The sequence below is a fragment of the Elephas maximus genome, chromosome 10 (genome assembly GCF_024166365.1).
Source record: "Elephas maximus indicus isolate mEleMax1 chromosome 10, mEleMax1 primary haplotype, whole genome shotgun sequence".
Classification (NCBI taxonomy): domain Eukaryota; kingdom Metazoa; phylum Chordata; class Mammalia; order Proboscidea; family Elephantidae; genus Elephas; species Elephas maximus.
The window spans coordinates 34461947-34481108 of record NC_064828.1 but is presented as its reverse complement, the minus strand read 5'-3'; the positions used below and the strand labels follow the sequence as shown (position 1 = coordinate 34481108).

Sequence of the window (19162 nt, the reverse complement as noted above, 5' to 3'; positions counted from 1 at the left end):
TTTGGCTATGACATATCCAATAAGGGTCTAATATCTAAAATCTACAAGATACTGCAACACCTCCACAACAAAAAGACAAATAAACCAATTAAAAAATGGACAAAGAAGAACATGGTGCCGTAGACAGAAGCACCACGTCATCCCTCCACAGCGAAGACCCAAAAAACTAAGTAAAACAGAGACAAATGTCAATCCTAGAACCCTAAGTGTCAAATGAAGGAATAAAGGACTCAACCAAGCACCAAATGGAATAAGAAACTGAGAGGACAGACAGCAAGGAGAGATATGGAGTGGAGGTCCTCTATCAGTTAACATGGCATGGATTTGCCATCTTGGACTCAGCCACCGAGATCAGCAGACAGTAGAACGGAAGGCAGCTTCACAGAGCTCCCAGCAAGAGACAGAGCACCCGATAACTAGTGATACATAGTTTCTCACTCCCCACTCTTCTTCCCCCTGCCAAGGTTCCTTGGCCAGGGATACACTGGTTCCATGCCCCTTGGATTCACCCCACCCACACAGTTGCTGTTGCTTTTTTCTACTTCTTTTGGTTTCTTCTCTCTCTCACACATTTGTCCTTTCCTTTCTCTTGAACACCTGGCTCCATGTGCCATCTCTGCTCCTTCCTGATAGGCTGTGAAGTACCGCTTGGCTGGGGAACCACTCCCTGGTCCACGTTGCCATGCCGGTGGGCTCCCTGGGGGCATTTTTTTCTTTTTTCCTTTTTGTTTTTCTTCGTTTCTCACCTCTAATCTTCCTTCTTTTCCTGTCTCCTGAATACCTAGCACTGTGTGCCATCTCTGCTCCTTCTAGAAAGTCTGTGCAGTACTGCTCAACTTGGGAGCCACTTCCCTGGTCCACACTGCCAAGCCGTTGGCTCCCATGGGGATTTTTTTTCCCTTTCTTTTCTCAACCATCCTTCCTTTCTTTTCTCCTGAACACCTGGTGCCATGTACCATCTCTGCTCCTTCTAGATAGGCTGTGCAGTGCCACTCAGCTAGGGAACCACTTCCCTGGTCTGCACCACCACACCAGTGGGCTTCCTCAGGGCATTTTTTTTTTTTCTTTTTCTCTTCTTTTCTTGGTTTCTTGTCTCTCTCTACCATCCTTCCTTACCCTTCTGAACACCTGGCACCATGTGCCATCTCTGCTTCTTGACAGGTCGTGTAGGGCCGCTCAGCTGGGGACCTGCTTCTGGTGGGCTCCCTGGGCGGATTTTTTTTTTCTTTCTTTCATTTTTTTCCTCAGTCTTGTGTCTCTCTACCTTCCTTCCTTACCCTTCCTCCTGAACACCTGGCACCATGTGCCATCTCCACTCATTCTTGATCGGCTGTGTAGCACCACTCAGCTAGGGACCCACTTCTGGTGGGTTCCCCTGGAGCATTGTTTTCTTTACTTTTTCTTCTTTTTTTCCTCGGTTTCTTGTCTCTGTGTTCCTTTGTTTCCTTCCTCCCAACCACCTGGCATCCTTCTTTCTTTTCTGTTTCTCGTCTCTCTCTACTTTCCTTCCATTCCTTTCTCATGACCACCTGGCTGCGTGTGCCTTTCTCTCTCTCTTTTTTGTTTTTAATCTAGTTTCTTATCTCTCTCTCCCTTCTTTCCTTTCCTTTCTCCCACCTACCTAGCTGCATGTGCTGTATCTGCCCCTTCTTGACAGGCTGTGCCTCACCATCCAGCTAGAAAACCACCAACACATGGCTTCCCCTGGTTTTCACTACTCCAATGGTAGGCTCCCTCATCACTATTTTTTTTTTTTTTTTGGCTCCTCTTTCTCTTCTTTCCCACACCCACTTAGCTCCAGATGTCACAACCTTACCCCTCCTTCCTGCCTATCTGCACCATGCACTGAGCATCATACCCCTGAGCAGCACAAGCACGGTCTACCAGAACCTGCCCTGCACTGATCCCTGGCCTTGCCCTGTCGGCTGCAGTACACACCACAAATGACCCATCCCAGCCCCTCCCCCTCTGTTGGACCTGCCCCACTGCACCATAGCTGAGCAACTGGCCTTGCCCATTGGACAAGGTGGTGAGAAGTATCATGCCCACAGACAAGCAAACAACAAAGAATGCCCAGCCAGCCTGCTCAGACATAAGCAAATAAAACAAAAAAGCAGGATGAAACAATCAATAAATGAAGAAAATAGTTACTTAATGTCCTGAAGACAGCAGACAATAATATCAAAACATACTAAAAAAAAAGACTGGATGGTTCCAGTAAGTATCCAAAATGAAACACCAGATGATACCTTCCAGCAGAAGAAAAAGTGCTGGAATTACCTGATAGGGAATTCAAATCTCTAATATTCAAGGCTATCGAAGAGTTGAAGGAAAAAGAAGACAAAAATGAGGAGAAAATAGACAAGATCATGGAAAAGACAGACAAAACCATGGAAGAATTCAGGAAAATAATACAGGAACAAAATGCCACAGTAAATTCACAACTAGAAATCATACAAAAATAGCAATTAGAAATCCAAAAGATAAACAACAAGATTTCAGAAATGGACAGTGTCATAGAAGGTTTGAGGAGCAAGTCTGAAACAATGGGAGGCAGGATCAGCAAAATTGAAAACAAATCCTTGGATACCACTTTGAGGAAAAATCAGAGAAAAGAATGAAGAAACAATGTGGGATACAATCAAAATGAAAAATTTGCTAGTGATCAGAGTTTGAGAACAGGGGGAGAAAATGGAAAACACAGAGAGGATCATTAAAGAATTGCTGACAGAAAACTTCCCTAATATCATGAAAGATGAAAACCTGACCATCCAAGAAGCTCAACAAACCCCAGACAGGATAGACCCAAAAGAAAATCATATCATAATCACACTTTCTAAAACCAAAGACAAAGAAAGAATCCTGAGAGCATTTCAAGAAAAATGAAAAATCATATACAGATGGGAACAATAAGACTAAGCTCTGATTACTAGGCAGAAAACATGCAGGCAAGAAGGCAACAGTATGACATACATAAAATCTTGAAAGAAAAAAATTGCCAACAAAGAGTAATATATCCTGCAAAACCCTCAATCAAATATGATGGTGAAATTAGAACATTTCCAGGTAAACAGAAATTAGGGGAATATGTAAAACCCAAACCAAACTTACAAGAATTATTACAAGGAGTCCTTCGGTTAGAGAACCAATAGCATCAGACGACAGCCTGAATCTAGGATGCAAGACCACATTAGGTACCAACCTAGGTAATAAACTCTCAAGGATAAATCAAAACTAAAATATTTACAACAGGGAACCAGAGAGGTTAATCTGTAAATTACAACAATGTCAAGACAATAAAAGAGGGAATAAACAGTGTACGTATAGAATTTTCAAATGGAGAGCCAGTCAAGGCGATACCAAGTAATAAAAGACCAGTTCAAACTTAGGAAGATAAGGGTAATTTCAAGGTAACCACAAAGAAAGTTAACAAATCTACTCATCAAAATAAAGAAGAAAAACATAAAGTCTCAGTAAACACAAAATCTAGAAAAATGAAAGAGACAGGCAATCACAAAAGGACAAATATTGTACGAAACCACTACCATAAAAACTCATGAAAAGATTTACACAAAAGAAAAAAATCTTTGATGGTTACGAAGGAGGGGGAGGGTTGGGGAGGAAAAAACACTAAGTGGACAATAGATAAGTGGTAACTTTGGTGAAGGGTAAGACAGTACACAATACTGGGGAAGTCAGCACAACTTGACAAAGGCAAGGTCATGGAAGCTCCATAGATACATCCAAACTCCCTGAGGGACCAAATTACTGGTCTGAGGGCTGTGGGGACCATGGTCTCTAGGAACATCTAGCTCAACTGGCATAAAAGACCAGACTTACCGTTCTGACAGAGATTGGAGAAACCCCAAGAGTATGGCGCAACACCCTGTTAGCTCAGTAATGAAGTCACTCCTGAGGTTCACCCTTCAGCTGAAGATTAGACAGGCCCATAAAACAAAATGAGACTAAATGGGCACACCAAACCAGGGGCAAGGGCAAGAAGCCAAGAGGGGACAGAGGAGCCTAAGTTCGAGAAGAGGAGAGCGTTGACATGTTGTGGGTTTGGCAACCAATGTCACAAAACAATATGTGTATTAACTGTTAGTGAAAAGCTAGTTTCCTCTGTAAACCTTCATTTAAAGTATAATAAAAAAAAAAAGTAAAAAAATGGGCAAAGGATGTGAACAGACACTTCCCCAAAGAAGACATTCAGGCAGCTAACAGACACATGAGGGAATGCTCAGGACCATTAGCCGTTAAAGAAATGCAAATTAAAACTACAAGGCTGGCACTAATCCAAAAAACATGAAATAACAAATGTTGGCAAGGTTATGGAGAAATTGGAACTTTTATGCACAGCTGGTAGGAATGTAAAATGGTACAACCACTTTGGAAAATGATATGGCGCTTCTTAAAAAGCTAGAAATAGACATACCATGTGATCCAGCAATTCTACTCCTAGGACTATACCCAAGAGAAATAAGAGCCATCACATGAATAGACATATGCACACCCATGTTCGTTGCAGCACTATTCACAACAGCAAAAAGACAGAAACAACCTAAATACCCACCAACAGACAAATGAATAAACAAATTATGGTACATACAGACAATGGAATACTATGCAACGATAAAGAACGATGATGAATCCTTGAAAGAGCTTACAACATGGATGAATCTGGACGGCATTATGCTGAGTAAAATAAGTCGGTCACAAAAGGACAAATATGGTATGAGACCACTATTATGAGAACTCAAGAAAAGGTTATGAGGGTGGGGAGGGACAAGGAGGGGAAATCACTAACTAGATAAGTAAACAAGGATCAACTTTGGTGATGGGAAGGACAATACACGATACAGGGGAAGTCAGCACAACTGGACCAAAGCAAAAGCCAAGAAGTTTCCTGGACACATCCAAACACTCTGAGGGACAGAGTAGCTGGGGCTGGGGCCTGGGAACCATAGTTTTGGGCACATCTAGGTCAATTGGCATAACATAGTTTATAAAGAAAATGTTCTACATCCCATTTTGGTAAGTAGCCTCTGGGGTCTTAAAAGCGTGCAAGCAGCCATCTAAGATACATCAATTTGTCCCATCCCACTTGGAACAAAGGAGAATGAAGAAAACCAAAGACATAAAGAAAATACTAGCTCAAAGGACTAAAGGACCAAATGAACCAGAGGCTCCACCAGCCTGAGACCAGAAGAACTAGATAGTGCCCAGCTACCAACACGAACCTCCTGACAGGGAACACAACAGAAAGTCCCAGAAAAAGGGGGAGAAAAACAAAGAACAGAACTCAAATTTACATAAAAAGACCAGACTTAATGGTCTGACAGAGACTGGAGGAACCCCAGAAACTATGGGCCCTGGACGCACTGTTAACCCAGAACAGAAACCATTCCTGAAGCCTACTCTTTAGGCAAAGATTTAGACAGGGCTATTTTTTATAAAACAAAAAATAACACACCTGAGGAATGTGCTTCTTAGTTCAATCATATATACAAGACCAAACGGGCAGCTCCTGTCCAAAGGCAGGATGAGAAGGCAGAAAGAGACAACCCACCACTGCCGTCGAGTCGATTCTGCTATGAGTCGGAGAACTGGTCAAATGGACACAGGGAACCCGGAGTGGAAAGGGGGAGTGTCATGGATTGAAATGTGTCCCCCCAAAATATGTGTCAACGTGGTTAAGCCATGACTCCCAGTATTGTGTCGTTGTCCTCCATTTTGTGATTGATATAATTTTCCTGTTGTTGTTAGGTGCCATCGAGTTGGTTCCGACTCATAGCGACCCCACGCACAACAGAATGAAACACTGCCAGGTCCTGCACCATCCTTACAATCCCTGCTATGCTTGAGCTCACTGCCGCAGCCACCATGTCAATCCACCTCACTGAGGGTCTTCCTCTTTTCCGCTGACCCTGTACTCTGCCAAGCATGATGTCCTTCTTCAGAGACTGATCCCTCCTGACAATATGTCCAAAGTATGTAAGACACAGTTTCGCCATCCTTGCCTCTAAGGAGCATTCTGGCTGTACTTCTTCCAAGACAGATTTGTTCGTTCTTTTGGCAGTCCGTGGTATATTCAATATTCTTCACCAACACCACAATTCAAAGGCGTCAATTCTTCTTCGGTCTTCCTTATTCATTGTCCAGCTTTCACATGCATATGATGTGATTGACCCATAGCTTGGGTCAGGCGCACCTTAGTTTTCAAGGTGACATCTTTACTCTTCAACACTTTGAAGAGGTTCTTTGCAGCAGATTTACCCAGTGCAATGCGTCTTTTGATTTCTTGACTGCTGCTTCCACGGCTGTTGATTGTGAATTCAAGTAAAATGAAATCCTTGACAACTTCAATCTTTTCTCCGTTTACCATGATGTTGCTCATTGGTCCAGTTGTGAGGATGTTTGTTTTCTTTATGTTGAGGTGCAATCCGTACTGAAGGCTGTGGTCTTTGATCTTCATTAGTAAGTGCTTTAAGTCTTCAATTTCAGCAAGCAAGGTTGTGTCATCCGCGTAACGCAGGTTGTTAATGAGTCTTCCTCCAATCCTGATGCCCCATTCTTCTTCATATAGTCCAGCTTCTCGGATTATTTGCTCAGCATACAGGTTGAATAGGTATGGCAAAAGGATACAACCTTGACGTACACCTTTCCTGACTTTAAACCAATCAGTATCCCCTTGCTCTGTCCGAACAACTGCCTCTTGACCTATGTAAAGCTTCCTCATGAGCACAATTAAGTGTTCTGAAATTTATGTTAACCATAGTTTGTTATGATCCACACAGTCAAATGCCTTTGCATAGTCATAAAACAGAGGCAAACATCCTTCTGGTATTCTCTGCTTTCAGCCAGGATCCATCTGACATCACCAATGATATTCCCAGTTCCACGTCCTCTTCTGAAACCGGCCTGAATTTCTGGCAGTTCTCTGTCAATATACTGCTGCAGCCGTTTTTGAATGATTTTCAGCAAAATCTTGCTTGCATGTGATATTAATGATATTGTTCTATAATTTCCACATTAGGTTGGATCACCTTTCTTGGGAATAGGCATAAATATGGATCTCTTCCAGTCAGTTGGCCAGGAAGCTGTCTTCCATATTTCTTGGCATAGGCAAGTGAGCACCTCCAGTGCTGCATCTGCTTGCTGAAACATCTCAACTGATATTCCATCAATTCCTGGAGCCTTGTTTTCGCCAGTGCCTTCAGAGCAGCTTGGACTTCTTCCTTCAGTACCATCGGTTCCTGATCATATGCCACCTCTTGAAATGGTTGAATATCGACTAATTCTTTTTGGTATAATGACTCTGTGTATTCCTTCCATCTTCTTTTGATGCTTCCTGCGCCATTTAATATTTTCCCCATAGAATCCTTCACTATTGCAACTCGAGGCTTGAATTTTTTCTTCAGTTCTTTCAGCTTGAGAAACACCGAGCGTGTTCTTCCCTTTTGGTTTTCCATCTCCAGCTCTTTGCACGTGTCATTATAATACTTTACTTTGTCTTCTCGAGAGGCCCTTTGAAATCTTCTGTTCGGTTCTTTTACTTCATCAGTTCTTCCTTTTGCTTTAGCTGCTTGACGTTCGACAGCCAGTTTCAGAGTCTCCTCTGACATCCGTCTTGGTCTTGTCTTTCTTTCCTGCCTTTTCAATGACCTCTTGGTTTCTTTATGTATGATGTCCTTGATGTCATTCCACAACTCGTCCGGTCTTTGGTCACTAGTGTTCAATGCGTCAAATCTATTCTTCAGATGGTCTCTAAATTCAAGTGGGATATACTCAAGGTCATATTTTGCCTCTCATAGACTTGCTCTGGTTTTCTTCAGTTTCAGCTTGAACTTGCATATGAGCAATGGATGGTCCGTTCCACAGTCGGCCCCTGACGATATTGTCCTGACTGATGATATTGAGCTTTTCCATCATCTCTTTCCATAGATGTAGTCAATTTGATTTCTGTGTATTCCATCTGGCAAGGTCCATGTGTATAGTCGCCGTTTATATTGATGAAAGAAGGTATTTGCAATGAAGTCGTTGGTCTTGCAAAATTCTATCATTCGATCTCCGGCATTGTTTCTATCACCAAGGCCCTATTTTCCGACTACTGATCCTTCTTCTTTGTTTCCAACTTTTGCATTCCAATCACCAGTAATTATCAATGCATCTTGATTATATGTTTGATCAATTTCAGACTGCAGCAGCTGATAAAAATTTTCTATTTCTTCATCTTTGGCCCTAGTGGTTGGTGCGTAAATTTGAATAATAGTCGTATTAACTGGTCTTCCTTGTAGGCGTATGGATATTATCCTATCACTGACAGCGTTGTACTTCAGGATACATTCTGAAGCGTTCTTTTTGACGATGAATGCAACACCATTCCTCTTCAAGTTGTCATTCCCAGCACAGGAGACTATATGATTGTCCGATTCAAAATGGCCAATACCAGTCCTTTTCAGCTTACTAATGCCTAGGATATTGATGTTTATGTGTTCCATTTCATTTTTGACGATTTCCAATTTTCCTAGATTCATACTTCGTACATTCCGGGTTCCGATTATTAATGGATGTTTAAAGCTGTTTTGTCTCATTTTGAGTTGTGCCACATCAGCAAATGAAGGTCCCAAAAGCTTTACTCCATCCACGTCATTAAGGTCGACTCTACTTTGAGGAGGCAGCTCTTCCCCAGTCATCTTTTGAATGCCTTCCAACCTGGGGGGCTCATCTTCCAGCACTACATCAGACAACGTTCCACTGCTATTCATAAGGTTTTCACTGGTTAATGCTTTCCAGAAGTAGACTGCCGGGTCCTTCTTCCTAGTCTGTCTTAGTCTGGAAGCTCAGCTGAAACCTGTCCTCCATGGGTGACCCTGCTGGTATCTGAATACCGGTGGCATAGCTTCTAGCATCACAGCAACACATAAGCTTGCATGTTGCATGTTGCTGTTGATAATTTTCCTATATGTTGTAAATTCTAATCTCTGCCTATGGTTAATGAGGTAAGATTGGATTATGTTGAAGAGGATTAGGGTGGGATGTAACACCCTTGCTCAAGTCACATCCCTGATTCAATGTAAACTGAGTTTTCCTAGGGTGTGGCCTGCACCACCTTTTATCTTACAAGAGATAATAGGAAAGGGAAGTGAGCAGAGAGTGGGGAGACCTCATACCACCAAGAAAGGTGCACCAGGAGCAGAGCCAGTACTTTGCACCTGGGGTTCCTGCATAGAGAAGCTCCTAGTCCAGGAGAAGATTGATGACAAGGACCTTCCTCTAGAGCCAACAGAGAGAGAAAGCCTTCCCCTGGAGATGACACCCTAAATTTAGACTTCTAGCCTACTAGACTGTGGAAGAATAAACTTCTGTTTGTTAAAGCCATCCACTTGTGGTATTTCTATTACAGCAGCATTAGACGACTCAGACAGGGAGTGTGCTGTCACATTGTGGAGATTGCAACTGTCACAAAAACAATATGTGCATAAATTTTTGAATGAGAAATTAACCTGAGCAGTAAACTTCCACCTAAAGCACAATAAAAAGAAAACACCATGGCCTGGGTCAGGTTCACTTTAGTCATTAAACTGACGTCTTTGCTTTTTAACCCTTTAAACAGGTCTTTTACAATAGATTTGCCCAATGCAAAGCGTTGTTTGATTTCTTGATTGCTGCTTCTATGGGTGTTGATTATGGATCCAAGTAAAATGAAATCTTTGATAATTTCAATCTTTTTTCCATTTATTATGATGTTGGTTATTGGTCCAGTTGTGGACCAATTTTTGTTTTCTTTTTATGTTGAGGTGTAATCCATACTGAAGGATATGGTCTTGATCGTCATCAGTAAGTGCTTCAAGTCCTCTTCCCTTTCAGCAAGTAAGACTGTGTCATCTGCATATCACAGGTTGTTAGTGAGTCTTCCTCCAATCCTGATGCCACATTCTTCTTCATATAGTCCAGCTTCTCAGATTATTTGCTCAGCATACAGATTAAATAAGCGTGGTAAAAGGATACAACTCCGATGCACACGTATCCTGATTTTAAACCATGCAGTATCTCCTTGTCCTATTTGAATAACTGCTTCTTGGCCTATGTACAGGTTCCTAATGAGCACAGTTAAGTGTTCTAGAATTCCCATTCTCCACAATATTACCCATAATTTTTTATGATCTGCACAGTTGAACACCTTTGCACAGTCAATAAAACACAGGTAAACATCTTTCTGGTATTCTCTGCTTTCAATCAAGATCCATCTGACATCAGTAATGAATGATATACCTCGTTCCACATCCTCTTCTGAATCTGGCTTGAATTTCTGGCAGTTTCTTGTCAATGTACTGCTACAACAATTTTTGGTTTGTCTTCAGCAAAATTTTACTTTTGCGTGATATTAATGATATTGTTCAATAATTTCTACATTCTGTTGGATCACCTTTCTTTGGAATGGGCACAAATATGAATCTCTTTCAGTCCTTTGGCCAGGTAGCTGTCTTCCAAGTTTCTTGGCATAGACAAGTGAGTGCCTCCAGCGTTGCATCTATTTGTTGAAACATCTCAATTGGTATTCCATCAATTCCTGGAGACTGATTTTTCACCAATGCCTTCAGTGCAGCTTGGACTTCTTCCTTCAATACCATCAGTTCTTGATCATGTTCTGACTCACAGTAACCCTATATGACAGAGCAGAACTGCCCAATAGGGTTTCCTAGGCTGCACTCTTTATCGGAGCAGATTGCCAGTTCTTTTCTCTGACATAGGCAAAGCCTCTGGGTGGGTTCAAACTGCAGACCTGACCTTTCGGTTAGCAGCCGAATGCTTAACCACTGCACCACCAGGTCTCCTTCCATTGTCTCCATAAGTATATTCATATTTGTTCATCTACCTGTCCTTAATTTTAATTCAGGAAATATGGTCACCACAGCTGAAATGGTCCAGAAGATGTATCCAACCCTCTCCCCACAGTGCAAATAGTCTACCAGGGGAAAGAAGGCAAGAATACACATAAGCACACATGTGTGCACTTTATGGCTTCGCTGATGCCCTTTCTGCATTGGAGCCACCTGATTGTAGGCTCCCCCAGATGAGCTGTGAGCTTCCTGCAGGCAGGATTGAGCCTATAAGATCCTCAGAGCCTGTGCAGGGGATACGTGCTCAAAAATGCTTGCCGCATCGAGGCATTATGCTGAATGAAATTAGTCAGTTGCAAAAGGATGAATGTTGTATAAGACCACTATGATAAGAACTCGAGAAATAGTTTAAACAGAGAAGAAAATATTTTTTGATGGTTACGAGAGGGGGGAGGGAGGGAAAGAGGGAGGGAGACAGAGATTCACTAATTAGATAATAGATAAGAACTACTTTAGGTGAAGGAAAGACAACACACAATACAGGAGAGGCCAGCACAACTGGACTAAACCAAAAGCAAAGAAGTTTCCTGAATAAACTGAATGCTTAGAAGCCCAGCATAGCAGGGGCGGGTGTTTGGGGACAATGGTTTCAGGTGACACACTAAGTCAATTGGCATAAGAAAATCTATTAAGAAAACATCCTGCATCCCACTTTGGAGAGCGGCATCTGGGGTCTTAAATGCTAGCAAGCAGCCATCTAAGATCCATCAATTGGTCTCAACCCACCTGGAGCAAAGGAGAATGAAGAACACCAAGGACACAAGGTAATTACAAGCCTAAGAGACAGAAAAGGCCACAAAAACCAGAGACTACATCAGCCTGAGACCAGAAGAACTAGATGGTGCCTGGCTACAACCGTTGACTGCCCTGACAGGGAACACAGCAGAGAAGCCCTGAGGGAGCAGGAGAGCAATGGGATGCAGACAACAAATTCTCGTAAAAACACCAGACTTAATGGTCTGACTAAGACTGGAAGGACCCCAGTGGTCAGGGCCTCCAGGCCTTCTGTTAGCCTAGGACAGGAACCATTACCAAAGCCAACTCTTCAGACATGGATTAGACTGGACAATGGGATAGAAAAAGATGCTGGGAAGAATGAGCTTCTTGGATCAAGAAGACACTTGAGACTATGTAGGCATCTTCTATCTCGAGGGGAGATGAGAGGGCGGGGGGGGCGGTCAGAGGCTGGCAGAATGGACATGAAAAAGAGAGTGGAGGGAAGGAGCGGGCTGTCTCATTAGGGGGAGAGCAACTAGGAGTATATAGCAAGGTGTGTATAAATTTTTGTATGAGAGACTGACTTGATTTGCAAACTTTCACTTAAAGCACAATTAAAAAAAAAAAAAAATGCTTGCCGCATTGAGACAAAATACAAGGCAGCTGGTAGTGTACCTGCTTAGGGGACACAGAGAAACCCCAGTGGAGGTCAGAGGAAGGTACCAGTTGTTTTACGTACATTACCTTATTCAAAGTAAAATTAAACAACTCTCTGAAGTAGGAGGAAACCCTGGTGGCATAGTGGTTAAGAGCTACGGCTGTTAACCAAAAGGTTGGCAGTTCGAATCCGCCAGGTGCTTCTTGGAAACTCTGTGGAGCAGTTCTACTTCGTCCTATAGGGTCACTATGAGTCAGAATTGACTCGACTGATACGGGTTTGGTTTTGGTTTTTTTATGAAGTAGGCATTACTTGCCCAAGGTCGCTGAGCTGGTAAGTGACAGAGGCTGGATTTGAGCTCAGTTCTCCCTGACACTTCACTGCCACGTTCTGCTTCCTCCTTGTTGGAAAAGATTTGGTGGAGGGGGTGTATGAGTGGGGCTGGTTACAAAGTCACTAAGATAATACATATGCATTCTTTTATCTAATTGTTGATCTGAACAGGTTGCTATTGTTGTCACATGCCCTGAAGTCAATTTTGACCTGTGGCAACCCTGTGTGACAGAGCAGAATTGCCCCATAGGGTTTTGGAGGCTGTAATCTTTATGGGAGCAGGTTGCCAGGTGTTTTTCCCAAGGACCCACTGGGTGGGTTTGAATAGACAACCTTTCAGCCTTAACCAAGTGCTTAACCTTTGCACCACCAGGGCTCCTTTAGCAAATGATCCTGCTGAAGAGGGAGGGCTCCTTTCCCCTTCTGCGCAACTCCACAGAACCCAAGAATCCCCCAGCCCTTGACTGGCACGTCCCTCCACCACCCCTTCCTCTCCAGCACTCCCCTGCCTTGCCCTGAGGTCCAGAGTCCTGCCTGCCCCCACCAAATCCCTGGGTTACTGGGAAATACTGATGTCAGTGCACTGACAACATCAGCCACCAGCCTGGAAAGCAAGGGGCTGAGACCACTTATCTCACCATGACAGTATCTATCCCCTTTCTCATTTCCTGCCAGCTCTATTTGCACATCTCCCTGCTCTCTTCACCGCCTAGTTCACTCACTATTGACGCAGACTTCCCCCTCCCTCACAGGGGCCCACGAAGGGCCAAGGAGGCTCTCTCTGAGTCACACACTCCCCCTCTGACTACCCCTTCAGCCATAGGCCCACTGCCCTTTCCCCCAAGATCAGTGAGGCATCCCTATATGACCTCTCAGCCTTGTTTTCCTCATTTACACGGTAGGAATAAAAACACTGTCTGCCTTGCCTACCTTTCTACTTAACTCACAGGGAAAATGGTCAGCATGCAAAAGTGTACATTTCAATGATCAAAAAAGCATTAACTTACCAGAAAATGCAAGGCCTAACCATTATCACTGGAGCCCTCGTGGCACAGTGGTTAAGAGCTCAGCCGCTAAGCAAAAGGTCAGCAGTTCGAATCCACCAGGAGCTCCTTGGAAATCCTATGGGGCAGTTCTACTCTGCCTATAGGGTTGTACAGTCAGAATCAACTCCATGACAATGGGTTTTTGGTGCCATTACCACTACTTCAAAGTGAGGGGCAGGGGACAGACCCTTTCCTCATTTAGACAAGACCTTGGCTCCCGTCCTCCCAGCCTGCCCACTTCCCCAGCAACTGCTCTGCAAGCCCCCACCCTGACCATATTTCCTCTTCCTCCTTCCTGATGCCCAGCAGGTCGGCCGTATGCCAGGGCTATGGGAGGCTGCCCTCTGCCGACCACGTGATTCCCCAGCACAGCATCCACTGGAAGTCCAGAATTTTGGACCAATGTTGCCGCCCAGTGGTCAACGGAAGCACTGCTGGGAAACGAATGTAGCTCAGCTTAGGTCTGTGTTTGGCACGTGATCTTGTGAAAAGGGGAAAGAGCAGAAATCTCCTCACGTGATTCCCGGGTTCTGTGTCCGGAGGCAGGCACATCTACCAATGCCAGGTCAAGGCTTTTGGAGAAAACGTATCTGGCCATTTCTCAAGCCATGCAAAAAAGCTGCTGGGGTAGGTGTGAGGAGTCGGGAGGAAGGAAGAGGGGATGCTAACTAGGGGGTAGCTTGTCTGATTGGTAGACAGCCCTGTCTATATTTGTATATTTTATTTCAGTGTTCAAAGCCATACGTCCACTCAGCGTTTGCCCCACTGTGGCCCATTCACTGTGACCTTGCCCTTGGTGTGCTTTTGAATACCCCCGGCCCACCCACAGGGCACCCACAGCATTTTCTGGTGGCAAAAGAGGCAGCGGCGATTTCTATTTGTCTTTTTCTTTTCACTGGATCCAAAGCGCCATTTGGAGATGAAGTTCAACAGATGAAAGCAGGGCTTCTGAGAGGAAGGAGTTGGGAGTTTCAGAGAAAAAAGAAAAGGGAAAGGAAGGGAGGCCCATCATAAGACCAAGAAGTACAGAGAACTGAGCCAGGGCCTTCTCCTGGAGACTCTGAGACAGAGCCCCAGGAAGAGGTGATGACAAAAGAGAAGGCTTCTCAAGCTTCATAAGAGGAAGTGGGCCCAAGAGAGACACATGGGAGGTCAGACAACGGCCAGGCAGAAGGAAAGACAGCAAACTGAGCTGCTGGGAGCTCCTCAGCCTTGCAGCCCTGGAGCCCTGCAGCCCTGGGCACAGGAAATGGGAGGCAGAGCCTCAGGCCCAAATGCAGGCCCGAGCCTCTGGCAGCACATGGGAGCTGGAAGAGAGAGGTGCTGGAGCCGCCAGAGGAGTTCGGCTGTCAGTTCCAGGCAACAGCCTACCTGGGCCTGGGGTGCAGGGCCCAAGTCCTGAGCAGACACCTCAGCCAAGCGCAGGCAGTAGGGCACTATGCCAGGCTAAGAACATGTTGGTGTTTGGGCTATTGCGCAGACCCTGTGCAAATACGTAGCAAATAAGCATGCCCTAGGCCACAGCACAGGCCCCTGGGTAAGGCTTGTTCCTCGAACCTATCCCTACTTCCGGAGCCCCTCAAACAACACCCCATGGCCTTCACCCAGGAAGATGCCCTGGGAGGTGGGGCTACAAAAGGAACTGACTGCCCTGGGGGGTAGGTGGAGCCCAGCACTGAGGGGGCCAGAGGGAGGCGTTTCAAGGGAGGAGCTCAGGCCAGGCTGGGGGTCGGGACTGGAAGAGGGTTTTCTTGGTTCACTCTGACTTGGTACCTCATTCTGCACAGAACTTTTTGGATGTCAGAGGGACGAGAACACTCAGAGCGAGGTGTCGCCCTCCGTGAGGACCCCGGAATCCCCTGGGCTCAGGAGGGAGAGAAGGAGACATCTCCTGGGCATCTCCAGAACCCTGGCTTGGACTCTGACCAAAGAGTGCCCACCAGCTGCTCAATAGGCCAGGCACCCCATTTCTCTGAGGCCTGCATCCCTCCCTCTGGGGTACGCCCTGCCCCTCCCCGAGTCACCCCAGGGAGAGAGGGAAAAAAAGGAAGAGAGGAGCGGCATTGACCACAGAGGAAGGAAAAGGAAGCAGAGCAGAGGAGGGAGAGGAGAAGCCACGCAGGAGTGGGTGACAGAGGAGAGCGGAGAGGCAGATCTAGGGCAGATCTGGGGCAGGGAGAGTTCGAGAAAGGGCAGGCCAAGCATCTCAAGGAGTGCCCCAAGTGCCGGGCGGCAGGGGCGGGGAGCCAAGGGGGCGGGCCGGCCATGTCCCACGGGTCCTACTATGAGTGTGCGCCCCGGGGCGGCCAGCAGCCACTCGAGTTTTCAGGGGCCCGAGGAGGGCCCGGGGACCTGGGGGACATGTGTGAGCATGAGGCCTCCATTGACCTCTCTGCCTACATTGAGTCGGGGGAGGAGCAGCTCCTCTCTGACCTCTTTGCTGTGAAGCCAGCACCTGAGGCCCGAGGCCTTAAGGGCCCCGGAACGCCTGCCTTCCCCCACTACCTGCCTCCTGACCCTCGGTCCTTTGCCTACCCCCCACACACCTTCAGCCAAGACAGGAAGGCATTGGGGCCTGGGATCTACAGCAGCCCAGGGAGCTACGACCCCAGGGCTGTGGCTGTGAAAGAGGAGCCCCGGGGACCAGAGGGCAGCCGAGGTGCCAGCCGCAGCAGCTACAATCCCCTGCAGTACCAAGTGGCACACTGTGGGCAGACGGCCATGCACCTGCCCCCGGCCCTGGCTGCACCCAGCCAGCCCCTGCGCGTCCTCAAGGTAAGAGTGGGCTAATTCTTCTCCCTGTCACCCAGGGGCTGGAGAGAGGCTGGTGTGGATGGAGGAACTTTGAGTTCGCACTAATGAGTCTGTGTTTGGTGTTTCTCTGTGAAATTGACCCACCCCAAAGCCCTCTGTTCTCACTATCCGACTGTGACCTCCCACTTTGCTTCTCTGTAAATTCACTCCCACCCTGAACCCCACCATGTGGCTGGAACCCAGTGTGTCCTGCAGCCCCGGTGGCGAGCTGCCCTGCCCTAATCCCAACCCCCATCCCAGCTTCCCTGCTTCCCACCAGGCCTCCTTCTCTTGTTTCTCTGCAGCTTGCAGAAATGCCTGCTGGTTGTAGATCAGGAGGCTCAAGAGAGAGTGAGGGAAAGTGTCCTCAGTGAGTGAGTGTGTGAAAGAGAGTTTTGGTCTCAAGCAAAAGACCCTGTGCATCTGTCTGGGCTACCATATTCCCCAGAGGCAGGACAATGACTGTTGTAACCTGGGAGAAGGCAGCTGGCTCTGAATTCTATATTCTCCTGACACCACAGCTGCACTCTGGCTGCTGGGATTCCTACCGTGCCTCCACTCTCCTTCCCCCCAGACTTCATCTCTCTGTCCTTCTTTGCCTTCCCCTTTAGGCTCCCCTGGCTGCTGGCGCACAGCCCTGCAGCCCCCTCCTCAAAGCGCCCTCTCCAGCTGGCCCCTCACACAAGGGCAAGAAGGCAGTGAACAAAGACAGCCTGGAGTACCGGCTGCGGCGCGAGCGCAACAACATCGCCGTGCGCAAGAGCCGGGACAAGGCCAAGAGGCGCATCCTGGAGACGCAACAGAAGGTGCTGGAGTACATGGCAGAGAACGAGAGCCTCCGCAGCCGCGTGGAGCAGCTCACCCAGGAGCTGGACACCCTTCGCAACCTCTTCCGCCAGATCCCTGAGGCTGCCAACCTCATCAAAGGTGTGGGGGGCTGCAGCTAAGCCCAGCTGGCTGGACTGTGGACACCAGCTCTCCTGGCCCAGCCTGATCCTGGGGACTCCCTCCCTCCTGGGGCCTTAGAGCCCCTCACAGACCAAGCAAGAGACATTGACCCTGGACAAATGGCAGTGCGGCGACAAGGAAGGGTGGGTCCCAGCATAATGATTCTGTGATAGAATAAAATTGTACTGTGACTCTGTGCTGGGGCTGTACCCTGGACCTGTGTGTGTGTGTGCGTGTGTGTGTTTGAGTGTGTGGTATGGGGGACACGGAGGGCCAGAAATGTATGTGGCTGGGTCTGCATACCTCTTGTTTACATGCCCAAATGAATGTGCTGTAATACAGACACACTGCCTACAGCTCGCCCTCACGGCTGTCACTCTACTCTTCTCATTTCCTGGTCCACTTCTGTCCTTCTGGAAGCTGAAGGCAGCCCCTCCACCCTCAGGCCCTGGCACAGCCTCTGGATACTCTTCTAAGAGAGACAAGTGAGAGCATCTCAAAAGCCTACAGGGAGATCCCAGCATGGCACCTTACAGTCCCTTATGCCTAGGCCTGCTGACTCAGGCCCTGGTCTCTCTCACCTTGAAGTATATAGGTCTTGGCGCTCCTGCTCCAGGTGACCAAAGGAAAATTCCAGATGGCTGTGATAGTTATGGTCCTCATGCTCCAGCACTAGGACTTTTCTCTCCAGTTCCACACCCTCTGTTTCCACCAGACCAACCTCATCTGGCTCCCACCTACCCACACCCATCTTTGTCCTTCATCCCCTGGGGTTCTGGTCCTTCTAAGGCTTGAGAATCTGAGTGCCTGGGAGAGAAATCAGTAGAGAATGTCCTTGATATCTGATCTGTGTGTGAGAAAATCAATAATGAGGAGGACGATAGCAATCTGCCTGTGCCAGGAAAACTCCAAATTCAGAGCATTTTCTTTTTTGCAGAACTACAGCTTAGGAGGCAGAACAGTATAGTCATTCAGGACCTCGGTTTGAATCTCCCTCTGCTACTCAAAAGCTGTGTGACCTCGAGCCAATCACTTCTGCTCTCTGTGCCTCAGTTTCCCCATCTGCAACGTAGAAATAATAATCGTGCCTACCTCACAGTGTTGTTCTGAGATGAGCTTGTAGATAAACAGAGTCCACACATAGTACGTATTACATGAAAATTGGTTACTGTTCCATTTTGCTAGAGCTGAAAGGACCTCAGAGATCACATCTAAACGTCTCATTTACAAGTGAGGAAACAGAGGCTTAGAGAGGGGAAGGGACTTACCCAGAGTTACACAGCTGGCTAGAGGCAGAAACAAAAGTAGCTCCATAAAATCACAGATCTCATGAGGTGCTGGAGGAGACCTCAAGAGATCAGCTGGTGGGCTTTGCCCTCCGACCAGCAAGATAGTGCGAGCCACATTTCATAGATAAAGCAGTCCAGAGGGGATAAGAGCGTCTCTGTAGGCTCAGTCCCTTAGCTGCCTCAACACAGAGTACCTACCCCTCTACTCTGCTCCTACCCTCAAGGATATATAGCCCAGGGTGGGGCACATGAATCACATTCAGTAAGTAAGCATGAATTCATTGCCTGACAATGTCAGAGACCCCAGGGTAGAGCTAAAGTCTTTCCTAGGCCACCAATGACTTCTAGGCCACTGCTGGGAAAGCCTGAGTTACACACCAAGGAATAATTTTCTGCATCTCCCAATTCTCTTTCTCTGATCTCCACCCTCTCCCAATCCCCCAAATGTAAGAGCCTTCCCACACTTGGCATTCT

The 19162-nt window shown here is 46.7% G+C and overlaps 1 protein-coding gene and 1 long non-coding RNA gene across 2 annotated transcripts in view; one reads left to right on the top strand and one right to left on the bottom strand.

Moving 5' to 3' along the window:
- The window catches only part of LOC126083886 (uncharacterized), a 40299-nt gene that overhangs the window by 18417 nt on the left and 2720 nt on the right, over window positions 1-19162 (bottom strand). The gene's annotated exons all lie outside the window — the stretch shown is intronic.
- Window positions 14189-17678, top strand: CEBPE (CCAAT enhancer binding protein epsilon). Its single transcript, XM_049897964.1, has 3 exons — window positions 14189-14285; window positions 15446-16433; window positions 17063-17678. The coding sequence occupies exons 2-3, from the start codon at window positions 15924-15926 to the stop codon at window positions 17396-17398; spliced, it is 846 nt and encodes a 281-aa protein (XP_049753921.1). The 5' UTR covers window positions 14189-14285; window positions 15446-15923; the 3' UTR covers window positions 17399-17678.